This window comes from Pinus tabuliformis, chromosome 9 (assembly GCF_031772625.1).
Source record: "Pinus tabuliformis cultivar Carrire ecotype Pingquan chromosome 9, CPIR1, whole genome shotgun sequence".
Classification (NCBI taxonomy): Eukaryota; Viridiplantae; Streptophyta; class Pinopsida; order Pinales; family Pinaceae; genus Pinus; species Pinus tabuliformis.
In genome coordinates this window covers 1,973,080,857-1,973,106,860 of record NC_142307.1, presented here as the reverse complement: position 1 = coordinate 1,973,106,860, position 26,004 = coordinate 1,973,080,857, and the positions used below count along the sequence as shown (strand labels likewise).

The 26,004-nt window shown below is 39.4% G+C and overlaps 1 protein-coding gene across 4 annotated transcripts in view; it reads left to right on the top strand.

The window, feature by feature from the left end:
* Positions 1-26,004, top strand: part of LOC149156912 (elongation factor P (EF-P) family protein) — a 340,259-nt gene that overhangs the window by 57,955 nt on the left and 256,300 nt on the right. For 2 of the 4 annotated variants that reach the window (XM_089438782.1, XM_089438783.1), the window contains exon 2: positions 17,906-17,956. The exons of 1 other annotated variant lie outside the window; for it this stretch is intronic. In XM_089438782.1, coding sequence (XP_089294908.1) covers positions 17,906-17,956 — 51 coding nt within the window. Of the gene's footprint in view, positions 1-17,492; positions 17,524-17,679; positions 17,694-17,905; positions 17,957-26,004 lie in introns of all 4 variants that reach the window. One more of the 4 variants, XM_089438785.1, reaches the window with a different exon arrangement.

The window sequence follows — 26,004 nt, the reverse complement described above, 5'->3', positions numbered from 1 at the left end:
TTCAACAAGAACTCCAACTTATGGAATCCATGAGATAATGGTGTGATGACATGAAGCAGATCAAGGGATTGAAAATCTCCTCAATCAAGGAAGCTTCTGGAAGAAGCCTAGATGACCTATACGTAAAATGAGGTATGTATGCATGTGTTTTAATTTTATAATGTCATGTCATATGGTTGCAGGTAATATAGATCATCACTTCTATCTTAAGAAGCATGATCAAGAGAAAATGATCTCCTCCTCTGAAAAGATGCAAAAAGGCATAAGTCACACTAGATGAAATCAACATAATATGTCCTCATATGAAGTATGATGTGGTTGACTACAATTAAGAAACTTTGATTGAAAGATTCTGGGAATGGAATGTGTGAGGAAGGAAGAGATTGATATGCAACCCTGATGAAGGCGAACAACATCCAAAAAGACCAAGAAGACTTGACTAGGAAATCTCCCGGAGAGATATGAAGACTTTGATAATGAAGACCCTTGACAATGGATATCTTTGGGAGGTGTGTCAACATGTCATGATGAAGAATCATCTCGTAAGGTATGATTTGATTTAATATGATGTTTTGATTTTTTGAGTAATATTTGGATGAGTTCATGTAGGGCTACTAGAACAAGACTTGTAAGAACAAGTACAACCAACACTCATGCGATGGATGGAAACCCTTGAAAGAAGCATGGAGAGAAAAGAAGTAGCCATATGAAGAAAGTTCGAAATGTATGCCAAGAAGGCCACTTTCCATAAATAAAGAAATGACATGACAAATAAGAAGGAAAGTGATCGAATGGTTGTTGCCCCACAAGGAAGAAGCTCAACTAAATTTCATGACATCAAGGAGAGAAGTTGATCAAGTAGCTGAAGAGCCCACGAAGAACAAGCTGCGGATGTATAAAGAGTCCTTAGCTAAGAGGGAGCTTTTATAGGTCCCTGATCAAGAGGGAGTTTGAATTAGATCACCCTTGATTACAAAGGAGTGACAATTGTGTTTTTCCACTTCATGTGTCATGCACCAGACCAGGACTAACAACCGTAAGTCTAGATGAAGCCTATGAAGGGAAATGTAGACACATGATAGACACAACATTCTTGTCTTCACTTGAGAAGAAAGAATGGGAGGATTGGGTAATGATCTGGCATCCGATACTCTTTGAGGATGTGTAGGGCATCCAAGATAAAAGTAGGCAAGAGGACGAATATTCTTTGAGGGCTGGGAACCCAAGATAAGAATAGTCCTAGAAGGTCATACTCAGTGAACACTCGGGTGGGTATGTACCTTGAGAGACAATGATGAAAGTGTTTATAAATCATTGGTCTCGCCAGCATTGTAGCTCATGGTCTCATGGAGAGATGGAGCTATTAGTCAAGGCCTTGCACTATGACAATGCTGATTGATATGATGCTATACAGATGGGGTTACCAATTTGATTCTTCTTATGAGAAATTCTTCAGATTGAGAATAACCAAGTACCATTATGAATACCTCCCTAATTAAGAGGGAGTGTTGAAGAAAGTGTAACTAGGTTTGGTATTTACAATGTAACTTTGATCTTTGTACTTGTCAAGAAAAAGAAATATTATTTTTGTAAATTATAAGAATGAGTTTCTTGCTTATTCCATAGGTCTAGGAAAGTCCAAGAGTCAAAGACATGTAAAGAGATCTTCTTGAGCATATGTGTAAATATATATACTTGTCTAAAAGGCCCTCCAAGACAAGCACAATACTCCAAAGACAAGCACAAAGATGTCTGCCAGCAAAACGATGAAGAGAGGCAGTCATGTTGGCCTCAAGATAAATATAAATGACAAGTTGGCTCACAAAGGAGACACAACACTTTCGGTGGACATATCAGCTCAAATATAGTGACAAACTACTATATAAAGGAGCTTGCACCCTCGCATTTGGATAGTAAGATCCTCGCACTTCTCTCTGAAATCTCGGTCAAGTTCAGGGTTACAGAAGTGTTGGAATAAGGTGTAGTACTGTGTTTCGGTTAAGAGAAGGATCCCTCTAGATTTTCAGATAAGGGTGGATGTTGTACACACTCACATACTCTCATAGCTGCGGATAAGGATGACCGCTGTAGATACATAGTTACATTCTCGGTCAAGGTGCAGTCATGATCTTCACATGGTCATGATCTCGGTAAAACCTACGAGATGACAGTCATGATCTCGATGGATCAAAAAGGCAGCTCTCTAATACATATCTCAACATGGAAGATCTAGTTGATGAAGACTTCGGTGAAGGGACAACAAAGATGTTGCAACAGTAATGAAGTGATGTAGTAGTGATGGCGTCGATGGTACAACAATGAAGATGATCTCAATAGTGACAAAGAAGAGGATTGGTGTCTTGGTCTTGGAGTGGCCTAGTAGGTTAAGGATCATGGTCTTGGTAGTCGTCAAGTAGAATCTCTATAAGAAGAATTTTGTGCGGGTTTTCCTCTCCAAGAGGGAGAGGTTTTAGGCCTAGCAAAAAGCCAACACCTTGTGTTCTTGTCTATTGTATTTTGGTAACTGTTTGATGAAGTAAGAAATGCACACACTAATGATATCAAGATAAGATTGTGCTAATAAGCAAAAAGTGAAAATGCCTCACAAATAGTTATCATGCTAAGAAGAATCACAGTAACTACATTTGCCCTAGATTCTTCAACATGGTATCAGAGCTAAGGTGCTTAAGTCAAATGAAGGGCAGCAAAAGAGACATACAAGGATCTTTCTTCAATGACATCAAAGCAGGTTGAAAGGATTAAAGGAACGAGTATACAACAAGCAGGTTGAAAGGATTAAAGGAACGAGTATACAACAAGCAGGCCTACAATAGTCATGCAGTAAATCCATTTGGTCTCGGAGCTTGGCCATCCCCTTGACAATATTCTCTATCTCCTCTAGAGTAACTGCCCTCATCAAAGCCATATTTCGGGATATAACTAGTGATTCTCTGAATAACTTCGGAACGGTCTGGTTGGGGTTCTGAGAGGAGGGAATGGAAGTGATCCCCATCAAGTTTTCCATCTCCTCATGTTGAGTGAGCCGATTACTTGAAGAATTCTTCAAGGAGAAGATTCTATTGTGTTGTTGTAATATTCCCATTTAGCAATATTGCTAAGGGTAAATGTCAATTTTTGCCCATGTTGTCTTATTTTGCATTCGTACTTAGGAAAGGTGGGTTATGGGGCCGCTAAGAGAAGGCCTAAAACATTAGAGAAAGGGAAGAAAATCGAAGTGTTGGTGGAAGGTGGGGACCACCCGTAGAGAAATACAACTCCCCTAGGAAATACATACTCCTTGGAGTGAAAAATGATGGGAAGTTCGATGGCTGGGCCCACATGGGCAATTGGGAGGCACGTTGACAAAAGAGGAGGAAGGCATTGATTTTTGGCATTCTTGATTATTTGAACATTTACCTTGACTAGCACACTTGAGCTGGAGGCCAAGTTTGCATGCGCTGTCGAGCACAAGAGATTTTCAAGTGAGAATCTTACCCCTTGCTTCGGTGGACTTCGAGTGCCAGCCCTAGGAGGGAATTCCATTAGACTTCAGATCGATCCATGTTGATTTGGGTAGCATCGGATGTGCTCTAGCCATGGAAATTGGTGGAGAGGCTACAACACATGAGATATGCAAGACCCAGAAATGGTTTGGACAGATTGTACCCAGTTTGGGAGATATTAAAATAATTAATATTTTTAATAGAGTTGCTAAGTCTAAATTTAGGAAAAATAAAATATTAAGGGGTATGAATATAAAACTGGGTTAGAAGGTTCCAAAAGTCATGGATCAAACCAAATCTAATCTTAGCCATTATTAGATATTTAATCTCGGTCGTTGAAGGACCAACGAGAAATGTATAAGAGGAGGCTTGAGGATTAGTTGGAGAATACATCAGAGTGATCAGTCATTCATTTTGCTAGAGCGATGTTGCTAAGCAAAGTTGAATCAATGATTAGCAACAAGGGGTAGTGAATACGAGGCAGAGAGGCAAAGACAATACTGAGAGACCAACACAAAAGCAGAGAGAGCGAGAGCAACAACCAGTCCAGGCTACACAGAGCCTAGCAGAGATAGTGCAGAGGCCAGAGGGACTGCGTCATCCACGCAGAGGCTGCTGGAGTGACGTAGAGGGTCCTAGAGGTTGCGCAGTGCCTTAGAGGGCTGCGCAGGTAAACAGGAGGCTAACGCAGAGGCTAGAAGGGCCAACGTTGAGCTTTAGTTGTGCCGGAGAGGGTTTCGTGGGACAGGTTTTCTGAATACTTGTTTCTGAATATAGAGGTATTGCTGCCGTGTATTTTTCTCTGTCGAGTGAGCCAGTTAGGCACCCAGTTATACTCAGAAAGACTGCATAATAATATAACCCTCTGAATCGTTGCATCGGTTTTCCCGCATTGGGTTTTTCCGGGGACATTTGTCCAAAAATAACGGTGTCACTTGTGTGCTTGTTTTCTTTCAGTTGATGATATGTAGATGTTGTGACTGTATTGTGTTTATTTCGGTGTTTAAATGTATTAAATAACTTGTTTGAATTTAAACAAGTAGAAGAAATAAACCAACAGATTACAGATTAATTTTCTAACGGATAGACTTAGAAAATTCAACAATCCAGGGGCATTTCAACGTGTTCTTGGAGCAACGTCAACGAAGATAGTGTAGGCTTGCGCATTCCCTTCACTTGCCACACGTGGGACACTTAGAGGAGATCGATTTTGGCGCTGAGATCGTGGGAGCAACCTGGAAGGGAGTTTTGCTGAGTTTCTAAGCCATTTTGGGAGCCTTTGGCAGCGTTATTCACAGGTGGGTGGAAATACCCAGCTGTTGGAGGAGCTAGGGGACATTGGACCGAATTTCCAAGGTCAACATTTGGCCAATTCCTTCATGGGTTTTTGTGGGTTATTGGTGGAGAGCCCATGGTTAATTTACCAGAATTTTCTGAGCACCAGAGGAGGCCCTAGCAGCTGTTGTTTGCAACCAACAATGTAGTTTTCACTCGGACAACACAAAGATTGTTGGGGACAACCACATTGCATGTCAGAGAAGCTGATTTCATCACCTAGACATTGATAGCTTGCCTTGGGAAAGCCCAGGCGCATGCTTTCTGATCTTACCTTTGTACCCAACAATTATATCAATACAATGGCCTAGATTAGCGCAGTTTATGGAGATTTCTGGTTGTTTAATGTGTTGTAAATTTTGGTGTGTGTTTTTGCTATGTTTGCTTTGTTTATCATTGTAAATTTACACTAGGAATATTAAAATGGCAGAACTCATAATCTCGGCTCAGTGTGTGGGAGCAACATCAGTCTATGACACCAGAAGACCAACAAAACGTGACTTACCGGAGGCAGAGGTACCAGAGTAGAGAGAGGCAAGTACAAGTTGCCCTAGATCCAGTGATAGTTGAACTAGAGGTCGAAAGGCCAAACATGGTGGATAATGAGGGAGATAAAAGGAGTAAAGAGGAGGAGTTTTCCCAACATCTTCTCAAGGCCATTCAGGGTTTGCCTAAGGGTATTGAGGAGCTGAGGTAGCAAAATTGCAGTAACAACAGGGGAAAAGGGATTCAAGAGGAATTCTAAATTGGCGAGGGCTCCGACACTTCGCATCACCATGGGGTTCATGGCAATGTTTTAAAACTCCGACTTCGACTCCGACTCGGTCGAGGGTCGACTCCGACTTGGCCGAGGGTCGACTCCGACTCCTACTCCGACTCGGTATCGACTTGGCCGACTCGATTTCAATGACTCGGTCATTGCAAAAATTACATTAAATATTTATTTTTTATTATAAAAAAACATAATTTTAAAGATTTTCATTCATGTTTCCAAACACACAGCATTAGAATATAGATAGAAGACAACATGTGATCAAAGTAGCTCATGAATATATCCATTGTATCAAAATGGCACCTAGTGCACTGTCCAATACATACATGATGATGATATAGAGATCAAAACAAAAGCACATAGCCAAGGAGGCTAGAAATGGCCTCTACAACAAAAGTAAGATGTACTACAACAAAAGTAAGATGTGACCAGTACTACTGGCTAATGCTAGAGGAGCCAAGATCATCTGGATTGAGTCAAACATGGGGCCCCATGGCTCCTCCTCATCATAATCTCCAACTGCAACTGTAGAAGTGGTAGCACTAGCAGGTTGTGCAGCAACCGCAAGCTAAGATAGACGAGATATGTGATTTTGTCGTGGCTGAGCAGAGGAAGTGCTTGCAATTGGAGGACTTGTTGGCCCTGAGGCTGAGGCCGGTACAAGTGGATCAGGGTCTGGATTCAACTGAACATTATGTTCGAGTGATGCTATCATCTTATAATCATAATCAATATCCTCATCAAAATGAAACTTTGCTGGATGACTCTCCACTACCCAATTTGATGTTGGATCAATATCTTCCAACACAATGGGATCTAAATCAGGCTTTTGTTCAACAATTGGTTGCGTCTAAGCCGGAGGTGTATTGGACATAGACTAGATCATTTAACCGTTTTTGATCCAAACGGTTTCTCTTCTTCGTGTGAACCCTCGCAAAGACAGACCAATTGCACTCACACCCAATAGCACTGCAAGTTTGACTCAAAATACGAATTGCAAACTTCTGCAATTCATGACAATGGCTACCAAAAGCCTCCCACCATTGTGCTGCAAAAAACATAGGAGTGTAATGATTTAGCTCAACAGAATTACAAATTATATCCAACTTTCAAATTATAAACGATTTAACAAAATAAGTATTAAGAATTTGAAAATTGAAATTTTTGTTTACCTGGCTCATCTGCTTCCCTTGCAATCTTTGCTAGGTTCTTCCCAAAGGTACCTGAGGCATTGCTGAAGGTTGTGGCCTGTCGGTGTATCTCCAATCGTCGCCTGTCGGTGTATCTCCAATTGATCACACTCCAATGGGATCACGCGATCAATGCAGTCAATCAATTCATCTGTAACCTCCCCCTTCGAAGCTCCTGTCTCCTTAGCTTTATAATGATACCGTTGGTTCAAAAAATACCTAACTACATGTATAGGGCGATGGAGTTGATTGTTCCAACTTTCATCAATGATTGCCCAAATGGGCCCATACTTAGCCACTTTATCGTTGTATGCCCTCTTTATTTTCTCTTTTGTTTGATCCATAGCCTCATAAAAGCCCATAGCCAATCTTTTCCCATCCACCAACTACAACACCTTAGCTCAACAAGCTTCACAATCTCTGCTGCCTTTCTCCAAAATATTTCTTCATTAACATTCTTTTTCAATTCTTTGCCTTCCTATTTGTGAGATCACTGGCTTTGATTCCATTCTTCATTGGAAAATATCTTTTGCAAGTTTCTATGTTGTGAAAGCATAGATTGCAATGTCAAAAAATGAGTAGCAAATTTAGTGATGGCAAGCCTAATAATATCCTTACCCCCTATGTGTTTTCTCATCAGGCTCAAAATCCATGAATGATTATAGATAAATTTTGTTATGCTTTTGGCATGATCTACAGTGTTTTTGACCCAATCTAATTTGCCAATATCCTCAAGCATGAGGTCTATGCAATGTGCAACACATGGGGTCCAAAAGATGGTTTTGTGTTTTTCCTCTAACAGTTTACCGGCAAGAACATAGTTCACTTTGCTCATTAATGTGGGATCTCTAAGCCAAAACGATTCAAACCTAAAAGGCCTATTTTTGGGGGCCATGTTTAGGTCCATCTCCAGCCTGATTGGCCAATGGTCAGAACCCATGCAAGGAAGAATGGAGGCTTCCAGGAAGATGTCCCTGCTGATCAGGTGTTCTGAAACTAAAAATCGGTCTAGGCGTGAGGCTATCTGACGAGAGCCTCCTCGTCGATTATTCCATGTGTAGATCCCATTGATGGTTCGCATGTCTACCAATTTCAACTCTTTAATTTTGTCATTGAAAGCTTCCATTTATGCATCCGTACGACTTATTTCTCCCTTCTTTTCTTCATTTGAGGAGATTAAGTTGAAGTCTCCTCCAATTATCCAAATCTCTTCTATACATATACTTCTCAGCTTTCCTAAATTTGAAGGAAAGCCTCTTTTTCTTCCGGAATGTGAGGCCCATAGACTATAGTTATTAGCGCCCAATCTCAGGTTCCAATGTATCTGAATCTCCTAGAGAGTATCTGAGGCAAGCTTATCCAATTTTCAAATATAGTCTTAGCAGGATTCCAGAGGATAGCTAGCTCTCCTGCGCTTCCTCTTGCATCAAGGGTTGTCACCTCATACTTGTTGAAAATAGTGTAACTAGGTCCAGTCTTCATCATGTAAAATTTCAATGTAATTTTGTATCAAGAAAATTCTTTTATATTTTTGATTTAGTTGTGGTTCCAATTGAAGAGCCTTAGGATGAGTCATGGAAAAGAAATACAAACATGTATTGTTACACGTGTAAATGGAATTGATGTTTGTCAAAAAGTCCTTCTAGATCATCAATGAAATACTCAAACATGTACGCACGGAATTGATGCAAAGAAACCGCTTGAAGAAATTCTGGAAGCCTCTTGTTATCACGTTGGCCCAATCAAGGAACACGTCGGCCTAATCGAAGGATTTCGTCGGCTTAGAGATGAGGAGGCAAACCTATTTAAAGGTTGGCTTGACACCTCCTCAAGACACACATTCATCATCATTCGTTCTTGAAGAAAAGCGAAGTGAAAGGATTAACGAAAGAAGGTAGTCGCAGTCGTTGAGGAGGTCTGTTCCCTAATGTGAAGTCATCATCATGTCTGCGACAATCTGATCTGGTCTAGGGCTTCATGTTTTATGAGTATATTGTTGGGTTGTAGGTCCATTCTAGCTGCAGTTGGAAGGTAGAAGCCATTGCCAAAGAGATCGAAGGAAACAAAGGGATAGAAGAGCCCTAACATGTGCCTACATTCTGAAACAAAAGACTCTGTTCTTGCTACACTAGAACAATCACACCTTTGGCATTACGAAATCTCAGATCCAGCTCTAATCAACAGTTTGTCAGATGTATGAAGGGTCTACATGAAGTGCGAGGATAAGAGAAGGCTAGATGAGCCTGTCCTAGACTATATTCGCTGACTGTCATATTTTTGTTACAAACCTAGCATATTGTCTAGAACTACAGAAAGAGAAACTGTTTGGGTACCTCTTTGAGGTATTGTCATTTGATGTTGAAGGCATTTCTGAGTCAATGTTTGGGTCATGTAATTTCTCAATAAAGATTCTATAAGAAATATTTCAAAGGGTTTTTCCTCTCAAGTTTAGGAGAGGTTTTTGCCCTGGCTTGGTGCCAATATCTTGTGTACTTGTGCATTTTGATCTTCTTGTTTTGGTAGCTGGTTGATGATAATAAGTTGTGTAATCAATAAGAAGTAGAATCTAAAGAAATAGTATCACAAGCAGTTATCACAGTTAAGAGAAATCGAATATTTAAATGACTCTTAATTTCTCAACAATCCGAGGTTTGATTCCGCAGACAATGGATTTTAATCTATCTTCCGAGAGTTTAGTTTCTTGGATTAACATAATACTCGGTTTTTCCTTTTTTGTTCGTTCTTTCAAATTTTTTGCTTGCCTCGATTGTTGAGGCCTCTCACATTCCAGGGGATAATTATCATTGAGAAGGTCTATTGATTTGGTGGAGCACCGCCGATAGCGGTACGACCCTGTAGGGACCAACCCTATATATATATTTATTTTTTTGAAGTACTAAACTAAAAATACAACCATAAGAAAATAGCATTGGGAACTCAAAAATTATTAAGCATTATATAAAGCTTTCCTGAATTTCACTTCATTGAACATATCATCAAATTTACATGTTATTAATTAAACCCATAATGAAGTCATACAAAAGAATATTATAACAACATAGGTACCATTCACCAAGAGACAAGATTCAAACTTGACTTGCCGTTGTTTGCCCTCCTTTGTTGTCGGTCGCCTCCAAGTGTGATTGTCGACGTGCTTAATCTGAATGTAATGACGCACCGGTTGACCTCCCAGCCTACTCCTTGGGTACTCTTTTCCCCACGGACTCCGAGCTACAATGGGGTTGTACAATGGAGGAATGTATTTGCTGGTGGAGGAGAGCACTCCTTGGCTCAAGAGTCCCCTCTCTAAAATCCTCTACCTCACCAAACTCACTATTGCTTGTAGTCACTACTTCGACATAGTCTCATCCATCCAACAATAGAGTAAAGAAAAATCCCTTCTCCCATGGTCTACCTCTTCTTTTATAGGAGTCCTCATAGGTGACACTTGACATTTCATACATAATTAATTATTTTTGATAATCCAATAGTTTGATTATTCACCCACCCATTTGTCACTTTCTCATCAAGGATCTCCAAAATTATTTACTTAGATTTTAATTTAAAAATAATATTTTTCCTCACCTCAACAAGATTCCTATTTCTTCTCTTAGTTGTCTCTTGATCCCCCTTATACTCCTTAATTTGTGTTCATTACTAAAGTCAATTGATAATTCAAGATTTGATCCCCTATCTACTCCTTAATTTAACTCAAGTTATCTCTTAGATGGATATTCTTATTTGGTTGTTGCCACATGGAGGTTCTCTAAATTTCTCTGAAATTTAATTTATAAATCTTATTTTAATTCACCATCCTCTTCTCTGACTTAGGTTTAACTATTTTAGGATTAATATTTATCCTTACATTTATGTCCCTTTTTCCCCTTTTACCTAATTAAATTACATTGTCTACCTAATATTTTCCAACATGGGAAGGGTAGAGTTTTTAAGGTAAAATATTTTCTTTCTTCCTATGATCCTCTTAACCCAAGTTTTATTCTTGATTTAATTACCTCGGTTTCTAACATCATTTACCCTTGATGTGAATTCACTTGGTTTTCATATCTTGATAATATTTATTAATTTATTTATTTTTAATGATTCCAAGAGTGCCAAGTTTGGTCATGCCCTTCAAGAACTTCCCTTGAAGTTCCAAGGGTGTCACGCCTAATAGTTTATTTGTGATGCCAAGGGTGCCAAGTTGGTTGTGCCCTTCATGAAATTCCCTTGAAGTTCCAAGGGTGCCACACCACTTTCCCTTCAAGCATTAAGTGGCTACGAGGGGAAAGTATAGGTGCAACGACAGAGACCACTATCATCTCTTATGTTCCCTACTATATTGAGACTAATGATGTCAGGGATCAAGGAATCTGTCTTGATGCCCACCCCCCAATAAAATCCTCATGAGCGACCCAACTGTGGGACCTGCCCCCATGACATCGTGATCTTCAAGGCAAAGGTGTTTCAACCTTTCCAACCCAAGTCACGATGGGAGTGCTAGTGGGTGAGATCAGGGACACTATCCCACCCCTCCCATGTAGTTCTATCCAATTGTACAACCCCATCACCCATATATGAGTTATCCGGCCAAGAAACTAATCTGTGCCTGCAACCACTAACATATTATCAGAATATAGATAAACATATATAGTAGGTTTCAAAATTGACTTAGAATTTCAAAGACAAAATATAAATTTTTAGCAAACCAGGTGTCATCAACTCGTCATATGCGAGTGCCTCTGGTGGTTTCCAGCTATACTCAATAATCATTAGTAACAAGGTTTCTCAGTGTTAGTCATTGCCATAATAGCATCATCAACATCACCTAGTCATTCACATCATTGTTCATTGTGAACCAAAACTAATGCAAGTAGGTAACGTAGGGGACACATCCATCATGGCTATCATCATCATAACATCAATGGAAACATACATCCATCAAAGCTATCAACATCAATAGAAAACATACCTATCCACCAAAGCTATCATCATCATGATATCAATAGAGAGCATACATATCCTTTAGTGCTATCATCATCATAAATTCAATAGAGACCAAAAATAACCATTTATGCTACAATCATCATAATATCAATAGAGAACATGCATAACCATTAATGCTATAATCATCATAATACCAATAGATAACATACATAACCATTAATGCTGTCTTCATCATATATCAATGGAGAACATACATAAACATCACAACCACTAATAATAGAGTCATGTGTATCCTCAACCTGAGGTCCTCAAATAATCAAGGGTGGGCCTTAGGGCTAAATAAATGTTAATGTCATATCGCTGTCAGTCGACTAGAGCAGGGCACTACACACCCTCTCGAATTAATCAGTAGGTCCCAAACGATCTAGATTGATTCCTGCAGATTCTTCCTACCTCGTTCTTTTTCCACCTTTCCTGTTGAATTTTGTTTTGGCCCAGAGTTTTGTTGTGAACCCAAATGCTCTGGCTGATCTGAAGAGAGTTAGCCTTCCTTAGCTCGATATTGTTGAAAGGTATCCCGATATAGCTGGTTTTGGTCTTCTAGAATAAATCTTTCATCCAAATGCCTCCATTCATTCAGGAGACATTTTAAGAGTTGTTCCTTAATGCTTAGCTCCTCCCGTGTTTCATCAATCTCCATATTTTCTTGGTCCTTGATTTGTTCGCTTTCCTCCTTCTCTTGTGGTTCTTCGTGGGCTTTCCTTTTGGGTTTAGGAGTCCCCTTGGGTGGAAACCTAGCTGGCTCCTTATTTGTCTGTTGCTCTAGCTCCTTAGGGTTTTCACTATCTACTATCAGTGCTTCAAAGCGATTATTGCTTGTCGAGGTTTTCTTCTATGTAGATTGTGTATTGACTGGCGCCACTTTGGGATTCTGCTTTTTTTTTTTGAACCTCTTGAAAACCTTCATGATCTCCCTGTGGTTTTGCTGTTTCTTTTGAAGTCTCAATCTCCATGGTTTCAACTTGATTGAAAGGGCATTCATGATACAGATGGCCGTATTCATGACATCTTCTGCACCGGAATGGAATGTGCTCGTAGTCTAGTGGCTGTTGCCACACTTGGTCTTGGTATTCTGGCTCTATGAATTCAAGAAGGGGTTCAATAATATTCATGTAGACACAAATACGAGCATAGGAGGTATAGCACCCTCTTCGAGTGGATTCAACTACGTTGACAAATCTGTTGACAGAGTTCTCAATTCCTTCCAGTATTTCTGTATTCCAGAACCGAAAGGGCAAATAATCTTACCCAAACAGGGGTTGCCATGAAGTTTTTCTGATCCGAATTATAACATTCCTTCCAATGGTGCATGAAAAGGCTAGCATTATAAAAGTATGACCCATTCTCAAAAACCCTCTCCTTATCCTCTAGATTGGTAAAAATTCCTCGGGCTCCCAACTTTAGGTCGATATGTCCCTTGGGTTGCCATTTACACCGGTCCATTTAACTAAATCTGTGTATGAGGGCCAAATTCCTATAAACTTGTAGATCAAAGCGCGGTCTTTCATGAATTCTCGGTAGTTTTCAAGTTTGTAGTTAGGTATCACGAATCTGTGTTTTTTCACATCGCGCGACATACATTGACCCTTTAGACGGGCTTGCCATTGTGCCCCTGGGCTACCTTTAGCTCCGCCATCATTGCTATGCGCCGTCGCTAACCTGCCTTGGTTGCTTGACTCTCCCATTGCAACATTGCGGTAGGAGGGGATCTCTCCCCTCCCAATGTGATCACTCATATGGCCTGTCAGGAAATGGTTGGAAGCAATAAAATACGGTTAAGGAATACAACACCAGGGCTGCAGAGATGCTTTAGAGTCTACAACTCAAAGCCCTAGCAGAGCGCTGCGACATGGGGCCACCGTCGGATTTTACGATATAAGACAATTTCTAATTTCTAATATGTATCTTTAAGTCCACAAATACTTCACGCACTGCAACAACGAGTCAACCTGCTACATATAGTTGGAGAGATAACAATGGAGTGTAGACTTCAATGGAGAAAATAAAAACAAAAACCACACTTGAAGGATGTGACCAGGATGTAGAAAGACTGAGTACAACGAAAGCAAAGGATAAGCAAGAATATGATTCACATTGGAAAGGTGAAACCATTGTCGGCAAGTTCTGGTCTATGGAAATAGGACTTGCACTACAGGCTATTGCTTCCATGTATGGAAGATTTGGCCCATGGGGCTTCATGAGTGGAAACATAACTCTAACGCAGTGATGTAACCCACCTGCTCACCCCCCTCCCCTTTTTTCAAGGAAAATAAAAACATCGTACATCAGAGAATTCAAGTACAACGCTGAAGATATGGATGAGTTTACAAATATGGCTCAAATTAGAGGGAAGGGATCAAGTGAAGATATGGATGAGTTTATAACAAGGCTCAAATTAGAGGGATGGGTTCCAAGTTATATAGGGAAATATTGCTTCATAGATTTAGATTTGTCTTTCTAGTGGGTTCCTACCATGGAGAATAGGTTTATGGGTTAGAACCTATGCTCTGATATCATATGTAATGGTCTAAATTTAAAATATAATTAAACACAAGTTATATACAAAAATTTAAACCGTTAGCTAATAAATGTAATTTTTTTATTCATAACTACATGATCTATCATTGTAGTGGGCAATGAGAACATACATGTGAGATGAAAAAAGTTGATTCACTTGCAACTTGTAGAGATTGAATTGACATGCACCACCCTCTGATCCAACAAATTGCAACCAATGTGTTGGGGATAACTCTCCATCCAACCACAAACTTAGCTCCACTGTCTTTCTATAGCTAGCCACCCCCGAGCCTTCAATCAGCTAACCTTGCCTGTGAATCCCTCCTTTTCTAAAATTCTCTACATGCAAAAGAATGCCTCACATCCTCCTCCTCATCCATTAAATATAACAACTTGTTCAAAAAATGGAAAGAAAATCTTCATGTACATAATCCGCATGTCATCTTACAATCTTTATTATTATTTCAAGTTTTCCTTAACTTGGCTTTTTTACTCGTACTTATTTTACTCTTTTACTTTTTATTAACTTCACTTTTTTTATAAATTTACTCTTTATTTTACTTTTTATTAACTTGATTTTTTCCATAGATTTAGTCTTATTTTTTTTGTTGGCTCGATCCATGGGGATTTGAACCTTGAATCTCATTGTTTACATAATACTTCATATCATGGCAATTGCCAATTGCGCTGCACCCCAAAGACTTACTTATGTTACTTTTTTAATAAAATAGTTTTATTTATTTATTTATTATGAATTTCACTTTATTTTATTGTTATTATTAAAAATTCCATGTTAGTTTATTTATTTCTTTAATTATTATTATTAATTCCATAATAACATGAATTATTATTATTATTTTCAATAATAGAGCATTACACAACATTACTTTCATTATTATTTCCGTAATAGAACATTACACAACATTACTTTCATTTGGTGATAGTTGTGGACTATGTTGCGGGAAACACTGGGCCTGAGCCCGTTTCTAGGCAGAAATGATACAGAAACGTGTTTCAGGCCGTACTGCCACGTTTCACGTGGGGGAAACGTGGCCCAGTATCGCCGGAAACGTGTTTCCAGGTCGTACAACCATGTTTCAGCGATAAAGTGACTTATTTTTCAGTTTTTTTTTTTCTTCTTTTTGTCTTTTTCTTTTCACTCCCTGCCAATTCAAGAGTGATAGAGGGAGCTATTAAATATTGGAAACAATTTTTTTTGAGTGGGGCAACCTAATGTTCAAGCCTACGACCCTAGTGTTGATATGCAGTTCATGGTAATGTTAAATTCTCCTTTATCTTTCATATTCATCCTTTCACTAAAACTTTTAACTTTACCATGAAATCACTTAGGATGTTTGAGAGTGGTTTCGCCCTCATTGGATTTCATATCAAGAAAGAAGAATTTTAGATCTCACTCAAAATCCAACAGACTTATCATTTTTTTTCAGGATTTCAGGACTGGGGGGGGTGCAATGTTTCCATTAGATATTTTCATGTACTAGGGTATGGAACTTGTATTTAATCAAGAGAACCAAGCCCTCTATGCAAGGGAGACTCTCAATAATCAAGAGAACCTAGGGTACTAGGGTATGGAACTTGTATTTAATCAAGAGCACTATGACTGTTCGACTATGCAGGAGGAGACTCCCAATCAAGCACGAGACAAGAAATTAGAAATTTCTCGTGGCTGATTTTGGATATTGCTATTTTCATTATGTGATCATTCATGAGTAAAAGTGATGTAAATTTAGAGACTTATAGTTTATGCATTGACATTGGACATTTTAATCATAATGTAGTAAATTATAATGTATCATGTATGCTTTATGATTGTACATATTTCTTAAATTTCCTAAGATATATATATATATAGATTGTGTTTCCCCGTTTCCAAAATTTTGGGGGGGGGGTCAAGTTCCGTACCCGTACCCGTTTCGGAAACTCATACTCGTTTCCCCGGATCGTGCAACTTAGGTTGTGGAGTTTGATTTTTTGAGAGCAGTTGAGAGGTGGGTTGGAAACATCCTCAATGCGCTTGATTGATATAAGTTTGTATTTTGAGATAAATGTTTAGTTTTCAATGTGCTTGATTGAGATACATTTGTATTTTGAGATAAATGTTTAGTGTCCATATGACGACTTAGAGTGGGTATTTTAGCTAGATTATTCCAACAGTCATAACTTAACTATAGTTAAGTTGTATATTAGGTTAATAAAGTGCCTTATGTTAATAAAGTCGATGTTATATTTGGCATAGTGTAATTAGTTTCTAATTATGAGATATGAACAACTAATCACTCAATATACCAAACATCTAATAATGGGAATACGAGCAAGTTGAGCAACTAATCACTCGATGTATCCACATCTAATTATGGGAATACAAACAATTGATCACTTAGTGTGCCTAACATATTATTATGGAAATACTAATAATTAGTCACTCAATGTACCTACATAAAAGATGTGTATTGGAATGTGGAGTTATTAATTTACATGGTTTTCTTACTCATTCTTGGTGTTTTACCTATAGGAGTTGGTTCTTCCTCTTTCATCAAAGGGACTTGTCACGTGTCTAACAAGTCAATTGTTTTAAGTTGATGTTAATAGGACACTTGTTTTTTGCAATTTTTGTATGCATCTACTTACATATTTGATTTACATTAATCATTATGCTATTTGCAACTAGTTTAAACTTAAAAGTTTAATAGAGATTCTAGTTGAATACACCTCCATTGAAAAATGGCTGCATGCTGTTGTGAATTGCAAATTTTCTTTATGTTAATAACTACTTGTGCTTTACATTCTTTTCTAATTGAAAATATATTTATATTTCAGATGAGGAATATACATGTTTTGGTCCTTAAGGGACTACTCAGAGTCAACAACAAAGCTCAAAACTATTACAACAAAGCTAACCATGTCATTTGTAGGAGTTGAACCTAGGTGGGGAGGATAACAATCATTCCTCCCAACCACATGAGATAAACCCAATTGACACTAGTGCTTTGCATTTTATGAAGTACTTGCCTAGTTTTGGCTTTTGTAGTTTAGATTAGTTAGAGCAATGATGCTATTATTGTTTCAACATATAATGTTTTGGCTCTTATTGTTTTGTGTTAATGAAATTGACATCAAGAAAATAACCTTTCTTGCAATTTTCATGCATAGGTGAAACTTGGGAACATCATTGAGAAGAATGGTAAGTGTATCAACTTAAATACCATATATCTTGGTGTTCCAAAGGACAAATTTTGTTGAGTAATATGTTTGTTATTCATGTAACTTATGTAGTTTGGATAGAGTGTTTAGGTTATTTAGTTGCTTCACTGATTTCACTTGGAATTGTTTATGACAGGGCATCTTTATGAGGTAATAATCTTCCACTATTCTACTAGCTACTATGGGAAGCTAAATCATAGCTCCCTAAAAATAATCATTTAGAACTAAAATGTGATTTCTAAAAGATTCAACATTTTATTTTTGTTATGCTCAAGGAGTCTTTAATTTATCTAGGTTAAGCAATAATCTCTTTGATTGAATCGTTTTTTCATATGACAATAAATATGAACTTGGCTGTTCAGGTTATAAAGGCACAACATACTCAACATGGGCGAGGAGGAGCAATGATACAGGTAATAGGCAAAAAATTGTTTGCTATTTGTTTTTTTAAAGACTATCTTTTATGACTTGAAATAAACTTAGTATGTATTGACATACAAAAAATGTTCATTAGGTAGCACCCTTCACATTGTTGAAGAATCTAGGGAAATTAGGTTAATAAGATTCTTCTCACGATGATAACTATTTGTGAGGTACTTTTTATTTTCTTGTTAGCACAATCTTCTCTTGTTATTATTAGAGTGTGTTTTTCTTACTTCATCAAATAGTTACCAAAACAAAAGAGACAAGAACACAAGATGTTGGCTTTCTGTGAGGGCCAAAACCTCTCTCTCTTTGAGAGGAAAACCCACACAAATTCTTCTTATAGAGATTCCAGTTGATGAATACCAAGACCATGACCCTTGACCTATTAGGCCACTCCAATACCAAGACACCAATGCTCTTCATCATTGCTGAGATCATCATCACTACTATTGAGGTCATCACTGTTGCAACACCGAGGCCATCACTACTGCACCACCGAGATCTTCACTATTGCATCTTCACCGAGATCTTCATCATAATAATGAGATCTCTATACTGATATATATATATATATATATATATATATGAGAGCTGCACCAAGATCTTCATCAAGATATAGACCTTGTTACTATGTCTCCATTAAGATCATGACTGTATCTATACCGAGATCATGATTACATCTATGCCGAGATTATGACTGCATCTAGAATGTATGTCGAGACAGAGTGTGTCATTGTGAGATTATTGAGATCCTCCTCATCACAAATATGCTGAGACTACAAGGAGATAGGTCCGAGCCCTTTTTTGTGGTATCCGAGGTTGCTTCTGTGATCACTATTTTGGTAGGCCGACACTGTGATCACCGAGACTATGAGGAGGTCGAGACTTCATCTCTGTGGTGGTACCCATCTGAAAAACACAAAGGGCCTTGTCCGAATTATCTGCCTTCTGTGGTGACCCTAGCCACATATAAATAGTGGTTTGCCTCTACACTTGAGCTGACATGTCATGTTGAATGGGTGTGTCTTCATATGTGAGTTGACTTGACTTCCTTTGCTATTGATTGGAGGTCGACTTCTTCAAGAGGGATTGTGCTTGTCTTTGGAGGGCTTCTACTATCTAGACATTTCTATAGACTTGTATACATTAAACATAGGCTCAAGAAGAGCTCTTCATACATGACATTAATTCTAGACCTTAAATGACAAATCCTATCACTTCAAAATGGATTTACAAGATAAAGAACACTGCAGATGGGAGCATTAATAAATACAAAGCAAGGTTTGTAGCAAGAGGCTTCTCACAGAAAGAAGTTACTGATTACAAAGAAACCTTTGCTCCTACAACTATATATACAACAATAAGATCGCTTGTATTTTTCGCTGCTACTATGGGATGGAACATCCTTTGAATAGATGTTAAGACAACATTTCTAAATGGGACCATTGATGAAAAGGTTTACATTGAGCAACTTCAAGGATTTGAAATATATCAGAGGGAGATTTCTGTCTGTAGGCTGAAGAAGGCTTTATATGGCTTGAGCAAGCACCTAGAGCTTGGTATGCAAGAATGGATGCATACCTATTGAGGCTTGGTTTTACCAAGAGTTTTGTAGATCCTAACCTATACATCAAGGTGGTCTAGGGTGAACCAGTCATCATACTCTTGTATGTGGATGATCTACTTGTCACAAGTGTAGAGCATTGAATTGAGAAATACAAGAAACAATTAGTAGCCAAGTTTGATATGAAGAATCTTGGGACTAGAAGTTTGGCAAAAGCTAGGTGAAATATATCTTGGTCAAGGTAAATATGTGATCAAGATTCTTCAAAAATTTGGCATGATGGATAGCAAACCTATGATGACTCCTATGATTACCAATCTAAAGAAGTTGAGGAGTTAGTAGAAGCTAGGTGAAATATATCTTGGTCAAGGTAAATATGTGATCAAGATTCTTCAAAAATTTGGCATCATGGATAGCAAGCCTATGATGACTCCTATGATTACCAATCTAAAGAAGTTGAGGAGTTCATATTCTAGTTCGGTGGATCCTACTTGCTACAGACAATTGATTGGGTCCTTGATGTATCTGGTAAATACAAGACTTGACATTTTTTGCAGTGAATGTCCTTAGTCAGTTTTAGATGGAGCCAAAACATGACCATTGGATTGCAACCAAGCATATCCTAAGATATTTGCATGGAACCATACATCACTACCTCCAGTATACTGGTAATGAAATCCAACTCATGGGATATACAGATTTAGATTGGGGTGGCAGTGAGATAGATGGAAGAAGCACAACAGGTGGATGCTTCAGCCTAGGATCTTCCATGGTCTCATGGATGAGCAGAAAGTAGGATACAATTGCTTTGAGTAGTGCTGAAGCTGAATATGTTGCTGCAAGCAAAGTCTGTCGAGAAGCAGTTTGGCTCAGGAAGTCACTATCAGATTTATTTGAAGGACGCCTTAGCCCTACACGGATGCATTGTGATAATGAAAGTTGCATAAGATTGACAGAAGAGCTGGTGTTTCATGCTGTTTCATGTTAGGACAAAGCATATAAATAATAAGTACCTTTATGTCAGAAGCTTGGTACGGAATGGGGTTGTGGAGCTACACTATCTACCTACAGATTAACAAGTAACAGATATTTTGACCATAGTTGCAGGAACCGTCCCCTCCTTAAGGATCAGGAGGCGAAACCACATCCTGTACAAATTTGCCACCGATCCTCCTGCAGAACCGCGAATTCGAAAATCGGATCGGGTGTTCTGCCATTTTTTGGCGATTCCTAGAAAATTGGATCCACGGTTCCTGCTGCCCGATCAACGAATCTAGAAAGGATCGGCTGTGGATCTGTGAAGATTTGGGCGTGTATCCACTGTAGATCACGAACAAATCCGAGAGAAGGTGGGTGGTTCACACGGTTCCATGGGGCTCTTTTTGTTTCTTTTTGGAAATTTCGAACTGATATGTGAGGAACTATGCTTTCTGAATACTCTCGAGGTTCCCCGTGATGTTCCTTAGACACTTCTTAGATGCTCTCTAATGTTAATGTTAAATTCTTAAGGTAAAAGTGACATTCTCCTTTATCTTTCATTTTTATACTCTTACTTAAATTTTTAACATTACCATGAAATGACTCAGGATGTTTGAGAGTGGTTCCAACTTCATCAAACTTCATCAAACTTCATATGGAGAAAATAGAATTTCATATCCCATTCAAAATTCAGTAGACTTAATAGTTTTTAGGATCAACTGGATTGTGGCGTTTCATTGGATTATACCATGTATGAGGGCATGTGATTGGCATTTAATCAAGAGCACCGAGCCCTCTATGTACCCCAGTGTTGGTGTTGTTGATTGTTGAACTCCTTTGTCATGGCCTTAGTAAAACTATACCCTTCACTCAAGTCAAAATCATTGATCAGGCATGTTAAGCTTTCTCTACAGTATTATAAGGCTTGGATTAGGCCATTTGATCAAAACTGGGCAATGTTGACTAATATCCTAGAGAATCAAAGTAGAGGCAAAGGCTAGACAAGAGAAGAGGAATTTAGATTCTAGATGGTTGATGCTGGAATAATAAATCATTGATGTACAATGGATGCCATATCTATCTTGATTTATGTAAAATATGCATGTTTTCGTGTCTTCTACAACTAATTTGGTATTTTGGATGTTTTTTTTGAATAAAAATGCAAAAAAATATTTATATATAGTAGATGCTTTCAAGACGCTTTGCTTCCTAGATTTTGGGAAATGTCGCTTCCGCGGATTCACTTCCAAAAAACGTCCCTGCTTCATGCAACATTGATTTTGACTAAAGCGTTACCAAACAAGAAGCTTGAGTACCTGTGAGGTAAGCTTGGTTTGGTGCACATATCCTCCCTAATTGGGAGGGAGTGATGTTGGATAGTTCTTGTCTTTATGGGTTATGCACTAGACTAGGACTAATAGCTGTAAGTCTTAGTGAAGGCCAAAAGAAAGAATGCAGCTCGGAGGATTCAAGATTAGAAAGCTAAGAAAAGAATAGCACTAAAAGGACATACCCGGTGAACATCGGATGGGGTATGTGCCTTAGAGGTAGTGTGGCAGATCACGTAAAGCCTCCAACATAATACTCTTGAATGAAGTTGAGCTTGTCTAGTTAAGGCCTTCAAGGATAATGCTGGTAATGATATAGATGCTTGACAAAGGTGACTTATCAATCCGACTCTTCTTATGAGAATGATTCAAGGATGAGATTCCTTGTACCATGTGATGGGATTATGAATACCTCCCTAGTTAGGAGGAACTATTGGAAATTGTAACTAGGTTCGGTTTTCATAATGACCTATTTGTAATCATGACATTGTATACTTTGTATAAAGAAAGAAAATAAAATTTATACTTTATGTAAATCATGAGTTTCATGCTCAAAACTAAGTCAAAAGCATGTTCTTCGTTCTTCTAGGTCTTTCTAGGACAAAGAAGAATTTATGTCATGTATTATATAGTCCCATTTAGACTCATTGTAACAAAGGAAAATATTTATTTTGCCAAGAAAAGGCCATTCATTCCTCCAAGACCAAGTCTGCCCGAGTCAAGGACGAGTTGGCCCAAGGGAGGTCTATTCAACCCATCAAGATGAAGAAATTTCTGTTTTCCCACTCCGGTTTTCAGTTTCTCCTTATTTCTCCCATGTAGTTAAATGCCCATTCCCATAACCATACATTTAACAGACTGAAAAAAATAAATATTGCTGAAAACACATTCTGGAAATTTTTCAGAATGCTGGAAATTGCAGAATTAAAAATCAGCGATCAAAAACAGCCATTAAAACACATTAAAACACTGATATTTTTGGTCAACTTGACCCTGGAAAAACCCCCTACAACTCTTGGGGAAAACCAGTTTGAGAGCTCTTCTTTATTTCTGAAAATTGCCTTTTTACAGTGAGAATTATTCAATAAAAAATCAGCAAGCAAATTTACAACTTATCTCCTTTCCCGTGCCTCACAGCAATCTGGAAATTACAGCAAACAGGACAGCAATAAATGCTGTATGGCCTCCGTTTTGTGTGCAGAAAAATCAGCAAACTGCTCGTCGATTTTTGTGCAAAAATCTGCCTTTCACTATGTGCTGAATCAGCTGTACAAATCTGCTCAACTGCTGCCTTGGAATGTGTGCCAAGCTGCTGTCTCCTTCTCCTCCCTGCTCAGAAATCTCTCTTGCTCTCCTTCTCCCAATCTGCTCATGAAAGAATGAATGACCTTTTCCTCATTTTCCTCCTTTAATATAACTCCAAGTGACTTTTGGGTGATCTCTAAATCCAAGACTGAAATAGATTTAGATCAATGGCTGAGATTAAATGCTCATTTAAATCTCACTTTCTATTTTTTAATTCACCCCACTTTAATAAAGACCCACTTAGTCATTTATTTCCAAAGTCACTTTTCCTTTCTAATTTTTCATTGACTTTATAAAAGTCACTTTAAAATTAGACTTAATAACTTTATCACTTAAAGTCACTTTTAAATTAGATTTAACTTTATAAAATTATAAAGTCACTTTAGGAGAAAAATTAAATTCTTTTGGACACTTTTCCCTAGGCCAAAGATCAAAGCCTAAGGGAACCACCTGTCCTCCGGTACCAAATTTCAACACTCCCTCTTACCGAGGAAGGTGTTCCTCACCACACCCATCTTGTCTCTGAAGTAGACATGCTTGCCCCGTGGTAAGGCTTTGGTAAGAATATCTGCAACCTGCTCATCAGTGGAAATATGCTCAAGCTTCACAGCTCCCTTCTGAACATAGTCTCTGATGAAATGATATCTGATCCCGATATGCTTTGACCTGTCATGAAATACTGGATTCTCCGTGAGTTTAATGCAACTCTGATTATCACAGTAAATCACTGAAGGTCTCAACGGCTGACCAAATAAGCCAAACAACATCTTGCGAAGCCAGATAGCCTCACAACTAGCTAGACTGGCTGCCATATACTCTGCGTCCGCTGAACTCAGTGCTACTGACTGCTGCTTCCGGCTGAACCATGACACTACTGCTGAACCCAACCCAAAACAGCACCCTGAAGTGCTCTTCCTATCAAAAGCACAACCTGCCCAATCAGAATCAGTGTATCCTGCCAATCTCACTCCATCTTCCTTCCTGTAGTCCAGACCATAATCCACTGTCCCCTGCAAGTACCGCAAAATGTGTTTTGTAGCCACCCAGTGAACCTTCCTAGGCTCACACATAAACTGACTCATCGTGTTGACTGCAAAACAGATATCTGGTCTAGTGTTGACCAAATACATCAAGGAACCAATCAGCTGCCTGTACAATGTGGGATCCACCAACTCGGAATCCGAAGCATGAAGCTTCTTCCAGTTGGTGATCATCGGTGTCGACATGGGTCTACAATCCTCCATGTGGAATCTGCTAAGGATGTCCACAATATACTTCCCCTGCCCCAGGAAGAAATGCCCCTCCTCCTGCCACACCTCCAAACCCAAAAAGTAATGCATCAAACCGATGTCCTTCATCTCAAACTCCGCCGCAAGATCTCTCTTGCAGTGCTCTATGAGTCTCTCTGCACCTGTAATGATCAAGTCATCCACATACAACACCAGAATGAGAGGTTCCTCACCAATCACAATAAAGTAAAGGTTCGGATCTGCCTCACTCTTTGTGAAACCCATCCCCTGCAAGTATGCATCTATCCTGGAGTACCAAGCTCTGGGAGCTTGCTTCAGGCCATAAAGGGCCTTCTTCAATCTGCACACATGGGACTCCTTCCCATGCACCTCAAAGCCCTGTGGCTGCTCAATGTACACCTCCTCCTGTATGAAGCCATTGAGAAATGCGGTCTTAACATCCATCTGGTGGATCTTCCAACCCATCTCTGCTGCTAACGATATAATGGAGCGGATCGAAGTATATCGAGCCACGGGAGCAAAGTTCTCCTCATAATCAACTCCTTCTACCTGGGAGAACCCTCTAGCCACAAACCTCGCTTTGAATTTTTCAATGCTGCCATCTGCAGCATGCTTTACTTTGTAAAGCCATCTGGAAGTAACCACTGATTTGCCGTCAGGCCTCGGCACCACCTCCCAAACATCATTCTTCATGATAGAAGAATACTCCTCTTGCATGGCCTCTCTCCAGACCTGCTGGCTAGCTGCCTCCTCATAGCTAGAAGGCTCAGAGTCAAGGATGCTGGTAACCATCGCCATATAGCTACAAAACCTCTCAGGTGGTCTACTCTCTCTGACCGGCCTCTTCGACTCAGCAACAGATGTGGCATCTCTCAAGGTGTCCTGAAGCCACTTGGGCTTCCTCTTCCCTGAGCGCACTTCTCCCACCGGAGAATGAAACTCATCCTCCTCATCATCATCAGTAGCCTGAACTCCTGACTGTCTGTCTGCTGTCCTCCTGCCTGCACCTGAACCTGTAGAAGTTGAGGTACCGTGTGAACTGTCCATCAGTGGACTCCCTAGTGAACTGCTCTGTGAACTGCTCTGCATGCTGCCCGGAGCACCACCCCTCTGGCTCGGCGAGACACTGCTCACTGACGGACCTGACATCCTCATAGATGTACCTCCGGATCCTCTTGATCCCTGCCCACTGGATCCCTGCGACTGACTCAACTGCTGCTGAGGGTCTGACTGATCCAGATACTCTAACTCCCGTGACCTCCTAAAGGCCCTGTCCTCCTCGAACTTCACATCCCGTCTGACAACAACTCTCCTCTGTGCAGGAATGTAAATCCGAAAGGCCTTTGAGGTCTCACTGTAGCCCACAAAGATACCCTTCTCTGCGGTGGGCTCTAGTTTGGTCCTCTTCTCCTTGGGTATATAGGAGTATGTAATGCATCCAAAGATATGAAGATGACCAATATCAGGCTTCTTCCCAGAGAAAGCCTCCTCCGGAGTCATGTGCCCCAAGGCACGATGCGGACTCCTGTTCTGCAAGTAAACAGCTGTGTTGCAGGCCTCTGCCCACAAGAACAATGGCAACCCCTGATTATGTAACATGGCTTTGGCAG